Below are 10,633 nucleotides of genomic sequence, written 5' to 3'. Positions count from 1 at the left end.
TACTACTGATTCATTGAACTAGACCTTGTTTGGTCCCCCCTTGAAGTTGTGCGCAGGGGTGTTCTCTCCCTAGGCGGGAGGGCCACTTCCGATACTGTTCACTCCACACCGCTTGGCCAGACGGTGTTTCCCCAGCAGCACACGATAATCCATTACAACTACTTCATTTGGTTTACCTCAGCTGTGCGAGCTCCCCACCACATTTACTTTGCTTCATAGCCTCAATGACGTCCGAGTCAGAGAACTGGTCTAACCATGTCTCCGTGATGAACAATAGGTCAAACTTTCTCTCCGCAAGCAGCTCGAAAATATCGATTCTGTGCCTGCGCAGTGACCTCACGTTGAGGAGACCACAGGTAAGAGCAGCTAACTCCCCAGCGTCTGGCAGCATGGTGGTGAAACAAAAGCCGCAGTGAGCACAATCTGTGTCTTCACTAGACATACCGTGCATGCATGATGGTAGAGTGGTCGGACATAATCTGAGGAGCTGCTCCCTGTCCCAGCAGATCTTAACATCCGGACCAGGGGTTCTCGCCCTAGCCCGCAGTCGGCCGCGGACGGGCTCAGGCGGGCTCGACTTTGGCGACACTTCGGCGCACCTTCGTCGCGCCCACTGCGCTCACGGTAAGACATCCTCCTTTTGTAGCCCTCGGCCCGTCTGCCTCGCAGCCACTAGACCGCTAACCGGTCACTCGCAAAGCGGAAGCGGAAGTGACTGTCTCTCACCTCCACGCCCTCCGCTCAACGGTGCTAGCCACCCTGTCGGACCGAGGCGTGGAGGAGGGAAGACAAGGCAGTCACCCCGAATGCGTCCGGTGAGTCAGGGAATACAGGGGGGAGTAAGGAAGCCTCAGCCCACTAAGGACTTGACCCCAGCGGAATCACCGCTAAAAATACAGCCGCTAAAGCAAATGAAATGATTAAAATTAAAATAGCTGTGCAGCACAGTCCGTGATAAAAACACAGCGTGACCACAATTTAAAAATGCAAAGTCTGCTCGCAAAGCAGCTGTGAGCCCTGCCACTGCTCACTCACCGCCACTCGACCCACGTCTCTGGTTCCCTTTTGTAGCCCTCAGCCCGTCTGCCTCGCAGCCACTAGACCGCTAACCGGTCACTCGCAAAGCGGAAGCGGAAGTGACTGTCTCTCACCTCCACGCCCTCCGCTCAACGGTGCTAGCCACCCTGTCGGACCGAGGCGTGGAGGAGGGAAGACAAGGCAGTCACCCCGAATGCGTCCGGTGAGTCAGGGAATACAGGGGGGAGTAAGGAAGCCTCAGCCCACTAAGGACTTGACCCCAGCGGAATCACAGCAAAAAATACAGCCGCTAAAGCAAATGAAATGATTAAAATTAAAATAGCTGTGCAGCACAGTCCGTGATAAAAACACAGCGTGACCACTTGTTAGTAAATTCTCTTAGTGGCAGCGTTCCTACGCGAAACTGATGATATAGTTTCCTATCGGAACTTTTAAGAATAGTGTCCCAATAGGTCTCTGTATGTGGGACCACTTTGTAGTTCAGAAACGTGCTTGTCAGATTGGATTTCTCAGAGAACTCAACCTGTTCCTCTTTAACTACGGACCAGAAAAGTAATTTAAAATCTTTTTTTGACGGGAAGATGTGGTCTCCCGGCTCTGTCCATAGCATATGGAGTCCCATTCTAGATAGTGTGTTCTTAATAGATTTAAACCAGGGTATATCCCCCGCCCCTTGCGTTGATCTCACATCCTGTATCTCTTTGGCAAACATGGATAGTTCTGGAGTAGACCAGATACGTCTCCATAACGCAACCATCCTGTATTGGGCATGATGTTTGATAGAATGGAAACCCATATCTAGCATAAGAGGGAGTGAAGGTGTCGATGGTGGAAGACTCACTAGGCTACGAAAGAATTTGTTCTGGATTTTATCCAGAGCAGTCACATCTACATTCCCCCATAGGTCAGCCCCATAAAGTATGGCAGTACTAATTTTGGCGCTATAGATTTTGAGCGCCGGTAAAACTCTTTTAGTCAAGGAACAGCGTTGTTCTTTCACCAAACACCCCGATAATCGTGCAAATTTTAAACTGAGTGCCTCAATTTGTTCCTTCCAGCGTAACCTGTAGTCGATAACAACTCCTAGGTATGTCATTACCTCTACTTGTTCTAATCTAGTCCCATTCATGGTTACATGACCCCTCTGGGGATTGTTCTTTGTCAAAACCATAAACTTTGTCTTAGAGACATTAATTTCGAGGTCATTTTGGCTACAAAAGTCCACAAACTTATTAATTGCTAACTGGAGGCCCGTCTGCGTTTTCGCCAAGATTAGGGTGTCATCAGCAAAAATTAAAAGGGGAAATTTGGTCCCACCCAAGGTTGGTGCATCTGTTGGAGTAGCTGAGAGGAACTGGACTACCTGGTTAATAAAGAGTAGGAATAGGGTAGGAGCCAGGACACAGCCCTGCCTCACCCCACGAGTCACAGGGAAAGAGTCTGTCACCTGTCCCTGGTAACCCCACCTTACTCTGGCAAAGTTTTCCTCATGCAGCCTAATTGTAAGCTTGAGAAGGTCAGATGGCATACCCATTCTCCTTAAAACTGCCCACATCTTTTCTCTGGGGACCAAATCGAACGCAGATTTAAGATCCACGAACGCTGCGTATATTGTGCCTCCTCTTAAAAACACAGTCTTCCAATAAATCATGACAAATCTGAGTACTTGGTCGACTGTGCTTATATTAGCCCTGAAGCCAGCCTGCAATGGAGATAGGATGTTTTCTTTCGTCATCCAAAACTGGACATGACCCAGCAGCATTCTGGCAATGACCTTCTGCAGGGCGTCAATAAGACTGATGGGGCGATAGTTTCCCACATTCGTCTTATCGCCTTTTTTATACACAGGTAGGATCTCCGCCCCTTTCCAAGAATCAGGAATTCTGACACCTCTAGATATGGCATTAGCTAATGTGGTTATATAGGGGACCCAATTTTCCTGGTCATACTTAAAAAGGTCCGCTGGGACACAGTCCATTCCGGGAGCTTTCCCATTCTAAACTAGTTTTAGTGCATTTGCAGCCTCCGATTCCATGAAGACTATCTGGTCACGGGATGGCACTACAGTCGGAGCACAGATAGTCTCTCCTGTGTTATAGGAGCTCAGTTCTGTATTGCTGAACTGCGCCGAGAAATGCTTAACCCATATCTCGGCCGAAACATGGTTGACTGGGGTTTGCAGGTCCCCTGTCCCTCCCCATTTCACTACTTGCCAAAATTTTTGCTGGTTAGTGGAAAGGCTGGCCTTGTATAAATCTAACCAACGTTGTTCATCCCAATTTATCTTTGCCTGTTTAAGCACCTTCTTATAATTTACCCTTTCGTTTCTGATATCTGTTGCCAGTCTAGTTTTAATAGCAGCTATCAAGGAGCTATGGGCAAGATGACAAGTCTTGTCATACCATTTAGCTCCTGTTTGAAGCAAGCCAGTTTCCCCCCTCTAGCTGGTTTAGTAAAAAAAGTTTTAATTTTATTAAAAAGGGACTCGTGGATCACCTCAATTTGTTCTAGAGAACCCCCATCATCTAGTAGAGGCGCCATCAGCCTAGTTGCTGCCGATACCTCTTTCGAAACATTTTCAATGATGCCAGGATCTTCCAGAAACCTAGCCCAGCGTACCCTTCTGCAGTCATTCGTAAGGACAGCTCAGCTGTGATTACGTTTGTTGCACTGTTTCTCTGTATGTCACCATTTACTAACAAGTTTATTACAAGGGGATTATGGTCACTTTCTGGTCTTGAGACTATTTCCATATCCTCTAGTAAACTCCAGAACTCCATCTTAATTAAAATATAATCAATACGTCTCGAGCTGTGACAATTGTCAAAAGTGACATTTCCCACCAGGTCAGATTTTGTCCTCCCATTCGCCGCTCGTAAGTCCCATTCTAAGCAAAGACCAAGCCACTGCATAACGACCTCTGTTACTTTTTTAACAGGTGGGATGGTCAAATTGGGGATATTCCAAATCTGATCAGCATCACCATAACACCCGTTATCCAGATTGGGGACAGGTTCAAATGTACAATTAAAGTCCCCTGCCACCAATACACATTTGTCTCTACCAATGATGTTTAATAAGGGGTCTAAATCTTCAGCCGTTTTAGATGACTTCCCTCCAGGTCGCCCCCTGGCATATATATTAATTAAGAAGAGATCTTGGCTGTTTTCATTACTCAGTTTTAACCCTAGGATATCGTTACTGGATGTGGGTAGGACAGAAATCTTATAGCCTAGAGATTGTCTCATCCATATAACAAGACCCCCAGATGGACGACCTTTTGGGCCTTTGCAGGCTGGTTTATAGAAGTTCAAATAACCAACCCGATATAAAGCATCCACTGACCAACTTTCTTGAAATACAATTATATCGTGATGTTCTACAAAGGACCCCCAGTCGGCTTCTACCAGTTTCCCCTTCAATCCAGCAATATTCCAGGATAATATCTTGAGGGTAGGTACATTTGATTTTGCCGGTATATCAACAGAGCTAGTATTCCCCCCACTATTCTCGAGTGTATGAGTATAGCTTGGAGATTCATCCTTCCCTTTCCTTCCATGGGGGACCTTTCCGTACTCGGGCTCCAACGTATCCACTATATTTGCAGTATGCTTTATTGAGCTATTTTCTGTAGCCCCTGGTGATTTAGGGAACAAGGACCCACTGTTAAGTCAGTCCACTCCATCTAGTCCCGATAGTGGGGCAAACCGGTTAGAGAGATGGGGCAGAAACATTGGATAGATTGGTGTTTCAGGATAATATCTATCTCTAGGTCTGTACTTTGAGAATGGGGATCAGGTGTTTGGTCTCTAATAGAATTAAAGGTCGGATAAAAATAATGCAAAGACAGAGTTTGAACATCACCCAATCTTCCATATCTAGGTTCCCTGCAGATGTAGTCAGCCACCCATGACTCCCTAAAGCTGATTACCACACAATCCCCCTCAAGATCTTTTTTACTGTACCCCACCCAGTCCACCCTCCTAACGTTAAGGATCTCTGTTTTAGACGTCGGAGGAAGTGGACGATTTTTATTTAACCAAAATGTTACTTTGTTGTAGAGATCTCTGTGTGTTTCCCTCTTACCCTCTCCTAATGGGGCCACTCCTGTTAAGATGATGGTATAAGGGAGTGACTCGGGGGGGGAGGTTCACACATTGTTTCCTGGGTACAGGTTTAGTCCTAGTCCGTGCGCTTTGGTCAAGATGGCCAGTAGGTTTTAATGGTTTTCTAGGTGGGGGATGTGGATTAGAGACAGTGGCAACCTTTTGTGGTGGTGCACTCTCAATCGTCTGTTTTTTATTATTACCAGGAACGGGTTTCTGCTGAGAAACTTTTATGGTAGGTGGTCCTGTTTGGGCTCTATTTTCCCTATCCCTGCCATTCACTGGGTTGTTCTGGGATAGTGTCAAATCTATACCCTTGGGAGCTGGTGGTATATGGATTCTTTTCGTTAAAGCTATGTTCTCTTTCACAAGTAAATCCAAAGAGTCCATCTTGGTGTTTAACAGCCTGGTGCGTTCAAATAGTGGTAGGAGTAGGGATTTGAACAATAATTCTATTTTGGCCAAGAGAATACTTTCTACAATATTTACAGTAACATTATGTTCCTCAGGAGGGTTGACTACAGTGGGTGTGGTTGTCTGTATAGGGGATACATTATTAGCTCTTTGCCCCTTATTTTGTCCCCCCATGTCAGTCGAATTTACCCTTTTCCTTTTGCCGGGGGTTTTGCGTGGGCGAGCACTGGGAAATCAAAGATAAGTTTGCTCGCTCCGTACTTTGAGTGAGGTTAGGTGAATCAGAAAGACCAGTATCGTTGTGGGATAGGTCATGGTAGGTAGGACTGCTTTCGGATATAATCTCTTGAGCAGTATCTATAACAACCCCCTCTGAGACCAGATTTTGACTAATAGGTGCAGTAACTCCTACTAAATCAATATTTACATTGTTGGAAACAATAGGCAATTGGGTTAGTGAGATGGGGGAAACAACCTCATTGATTTTGCCAAGTGAAGAACGCTTGCCCGTGATCAAGTCAAGTGATAAGTGTTTTTCGGCAAGAGCTATTTCTTTCTCCAATATACAGGTGGTACGTTTAAAGAACTGATCAATAGTGCCTGTAAAGGTGCCATTGGAAGTAGAAACCTGGACCTGCCTTTCCCTACCTGAGCGTAGTGGCATTTTTATGCAGGAAACCAAAGTATTCTTTTCACGTCCCACAGAATGCAAAGCAATATAGAATATAACCCAAGTTAAATACTAAATTAAAATAAACCAACGATATGGCAACACCAGTGACCAATGAAACAATAAATTAACAAATATGTATGCGTAACAATAAGCGGGAAATCAGAAATGAAAGGGGGGTGGCCCGACCCGACTCGACCCTTACCGGCCACAGACGGTCCCGCCCTTGTCCCGGGCTTATCCCGGTCGCTCCAGCGCACTCCCGTGCAGCGGGACTAGTCCAGAGTGTTTATAGGTTCTGTGTGAGAAGGGGAGGAGCCTGCAGGGAGAGCTGCCCAGGTGGTTGCGATAAGGGCGGGCGGGCGCTCCTGGGACTGGTAGTCCTGCGCCTCCGCTCGCTCGCAGCCCTGCAGGTTCAGACGCCAAATGTCACCTCCACTGGCAAAATGTTTTAAACAGTCCTCATCAGAGTCAAGATGTTTACAGAAGATGACAGCCCACATGACGCGGGACCCGCAAAGCGGGTACCGCGAGTTGCTGGTTAAGGCGAGGGAAAAGAAAGTTCAGCTGCTGCCGAAAAGCTGCTGCCGATGAATCAGGCCACTATGTGATGGTGAATGACCACATGCCAGTAAGGGTGCCAAGGCACAGAGGATGTTTGCATTTATGAGCCCATCACGGCTGTAGTCAGTCAAAGAGATGGGAGCAGCGACTGTGTGCAGGATGATGTGTGTGACAGTACACAGTGTGACAGATGCTCAAATCCATGAGCAGCAGGACTGTATCTCCACAGCACCTGTACATGGGTCATGTGTAGATATATCCTTGCCAGGTGATTATGCAATGTGTGAGTTTGACAGCTCCAGAGTGTTTGACATCTCAAAGGACTGTGTATCAGCCTCTTACTAAATGCATAGTTACCATCATACGCAGTACAACGTACACATGATGCCTGTGTGGACATGGTGCTTATAAATGGCATAACCCAACTGTTATGTGCATGTATGACTGTGGTTATGTTATGTTTGGCCACCACTGCATTAGCAAGCCCATGTGTGCATGCCAATCAAAGTGCACAGAGTCATTAGTACAATGTGTGAATCCCCTAAAAAGTGATGTAGCATTTCCTGTGACTGAAAAGTTGTTCCTCATGTTTATGTAACGTCTCTGGATGCCATGCAATGACACATATTTTATTTGGTTCACTCACAGATGGTCGGCGACCCATCACGCAGGGTGACGTGGATCGTTTCAAGGACCCAAAAGCCACTGGTGAGTGATTGTAATGTAAATTGCCATGTGTGGTGTAATGGATGTCATTGAGTAATGCAACACACGGTAGTTTTGCAATGCTGGTGTGTTCCGCATGTCACTGGGCCACAAGGTGCTGAGTATTGTTATGTTATTATTCAAACAATATGTATAAGAGTGTGGTTAGACGCATATCTATCTAAGTTGTGACTTTGTCCATGAAGGGACAATGCAACTGCTCTGATTACCTGTGCATGACTTCCAGCACAGATTATAGCTAAATATCCAATGATCCAGGGATCATGCAGGCATTACACTACAGGATTTTCACACATGGCTACATATTATCAAGACCAGCCAGAAGATGTATCCACGCTTCATCTGCAGTACACTGCCACTGAAGCGGACATTGAGGTTTACTTATATGCCCTGGGACATACCCATATCATGCCAGGTTAAGGTCATGTCATGTGTAAGGTATGAATAGATCACATATCATCCACACAAGGTTTGAAGGTCCTTTTGCAGTGTAAATCAGATTAAACTGTGCCATAGAGGTTCAAGGCAATGTTGCACCACATATTGGGAACAGGCAAGTTTACCAACTTTCACAGGAGAGTTTGTGTTGATAGATGGATAATGGGTGAGGGGGCAGTTCGTTACACCGCCAAGGGGCAAGAGAAGTTACCTAGCATAGCCATGTTGAGAGGGACTGACACAAGACTGGGTCATGAATGTTTTATACCAGGATCTAAGTGGTCTATTTTGCCCATCCCAGTTCTTCTCCTTTATGAGGTCTTTAGGTCCTGGGTTAGACAGGGTGTCATGCATGCAACTCTGATTCTTAAACTTCCTTTTCTGCCGCATGATGAGCCTGTGGTGTATTTTCTATGTAGGTGTGGGAGGGGTTATAGGCGACAGGTCGTGAGTCAGTGTGGCTGGCAGATTCTGCAGGGTCTGCTGTTTGACACAAATTTTTAAATGTAGTCATAAAATCTGAGGATTGCTGTCATCGGTGTGGCTGATGGGCAGGCCCTGCAGCAAAGGGTTCCTTGCTTCAATAGGATGGCATTTGGAGTTATTCCATATTTTACACATGAACCCGTAGCAGGTGAAAATTACCTGGCTGACGGGCTTTGTCCAGGACAGGGCATGTTGTTTTGTTAGTCGTAGGTCTAAGATCACATGTTTGCAAAGGGGACAGGAGCACAGTTCCAGCTGCCACCTTTCATGTGACCAAGATACCTCAGGGCTGCCAAACGGAATGAGGTCTGTTTTACTGCTGTTTCGTTTGAGTTTGTTGATGCTCTTCTAGTTACTCATGTTAAACATGCTGTTTGCACAACAGAGACGTGTGTCAGTGTAGTTTGTCTCACACGTACTCCGTTACTGGTTATTGTCAGCATACAATACGCTTAGATGAGTCGTACAATTTCTCGACGTTGCCCAGCAGGCTCAAGTATAGAATGAACAGCATTGGACTTAGGATAGATCCGTGCCCCATGACCAGGACAGCTATGTGATTTCTCAGGTGCATATTGTCAAGGCCTTTATGGCGTGTTTTGCAGCTGTTTCCTGCCGATGTACGCAGCAATATTGTGGAGAACTTTCTTGATATTCTTGACACCTGTTGTTGGTAGGGGTGTCCCGGTCTTCTTCCCATGCATGTAGACTGAGCTTACATTGAGTTTCCATTGAAATATTCATACAGCCACACTGGCAAACATGTAAAAGAGTGGCTGTCTTGTCAGTGACTACATGACCTGTACACATTTTCAGATAGACACACATGTCTGCACATGTGCATCGTACAGCAGTAGCAGCAGTGTGTCACAGGGTCAGATGAGGGTGGTGCTGCCCATGGAGGGGTAGTGCCACACTACTAATGTTAATTGGACTACTTGCACACTCTCAGGATGCACAAAGGTGACATGTTATCACTGTCTCATTTGGCGTCTAATTTGTTAGTACATCACACCTGCCATGTACTGTCATGTCACGTTCCAGAGCCTGTATTGTGGAAAGTAGGGCTTGTCAATTATGTGGTCAGGTCACTTTGAGACGTTACAGGATGTGCTGTGTGTTGCCTCCCATGTGGTATGTGATTTGTGCCAAATAATATGATGATAGGCAAATGAACCAGTGTCATTGTTTTGGGATTGACATTTCCTATTTTTTTCAGACAACGTGAATGCAGAGGAGACACACGCATTCAATGTGGCTAAGGAACGGTGGGTTCACATCCGCAGGGTTAAGAAGGGGTACAGGTCCATGGCACTGAAATACGCGGCTGCTCGGAAGGATGGGGCCTGGCACGCGATGCCAGAGGCTGTTGGACAGAGACACGAGTCAAAGAAATCCAAGGCTGGTGGCAAGGCTGGCGGAGTTAAGAAATCTAAGACAGTGGTCTCACCAGTTATTCCCATCCCAACCACTGCAGCTATTCCGAGTACCAGCAGCCAGGGGCCAGCTCAAGCTGCACCCAGCCAGGGAGCAGCCCAGTACACAACAGCCCAGGATCTAGGGGCACCCACCACAACTCCGCCAATGGCTGAGACACAAAAAGAGATACTAATTGAGCTGGCCAGGAACAATACCTTGCTCCTCGATGTGCGGAATGAACTGATAACCCTGAACTGGCGGGTGAATGACATTGCTGTTAAACTTGGAATACCGTAAACCTGGACTTCTTCTGCCCCACACCCCTCTTCTGCCTTCCCTCCTTGTTCTTAGTTATTTGGTTGTATATAGTTGTATAATAGGATTTAGATGTAGAATAGTTTTAGACTAGGTATAGTTAGTTTAGTGTAGGGAGATATTGTTAGGTTAAGATAGTGTTGGGGCTAAGTTTATTTTCTCTTTGGGTGGGGGGTTTATGTCCTTTTGTAGTTTGTGTAGTAGGGTTTAGTTAGTATTACATGTGTAGTTTAGTTTATTATGTGTGTAGGGATTTTAGATATAGTGTTAGGTTTAGTGTTTAGTGTAGTTTTAGATAGGTTATATTTCATACAATAAATACTTTTGAATTGGTTACTACTTGCATTGGTGTCAGGTATGTTGCAGAGTGTGGGTCTTCACACATTGTATGCTTCTCAGGTCATCAGTGGTGTGATTCCTGTATGTGTGACTTTGGATGCAACCTGTTACTGGGATG

At 46.0% G+C, this 10,633-nt stretch overlaps 1 protein-coding gene across 1 annotated transcript; it reads left to right on the top strand.

Moving 5' to 3' along the window:
• Positions 1 to 224: 224 nt before the first annotated feature.
• Positions 225 to 10,158, top strand: LOC147722795 (uncharacterized). The gene is made up of 3 exons (XM_086967383.1): positions 225 to 356; positions 7,441 to 7,504; positions 9,662 to 10,158. Exons 1-3 carry the CDS (start codon positions 225 to 227, stop codon positions 10,156 to 10,158), a joined length of 693 nt encoding a protein of 230 aa, XP_086823509.1.
• The last annotated feature ends 475 nt before the right edge of the window (positions 10,159 to 10,633 follow it).

This window comes from Lissotriton vulgaris, chromosome 4_1, assembly GCF_964263255.1.
Source record: "Lissotriton vulgaris chromosome 4_1, aLisVul1.2, whole genome shotgun sequence".
In the NCBI taxonomy this organism is placed as follows: domain Eukaryota; kingdom Metazoa; phylum Chordata; class Amphibia; order Caudata; family Salamandridae; genus Lissotriton; species Lissotriton vulgaris.
The sequence above is the reverse complement of the archived record's forward strand: the minus strand, read 5'-3'. Positions and strand labels throughout refer to the sequence as shown.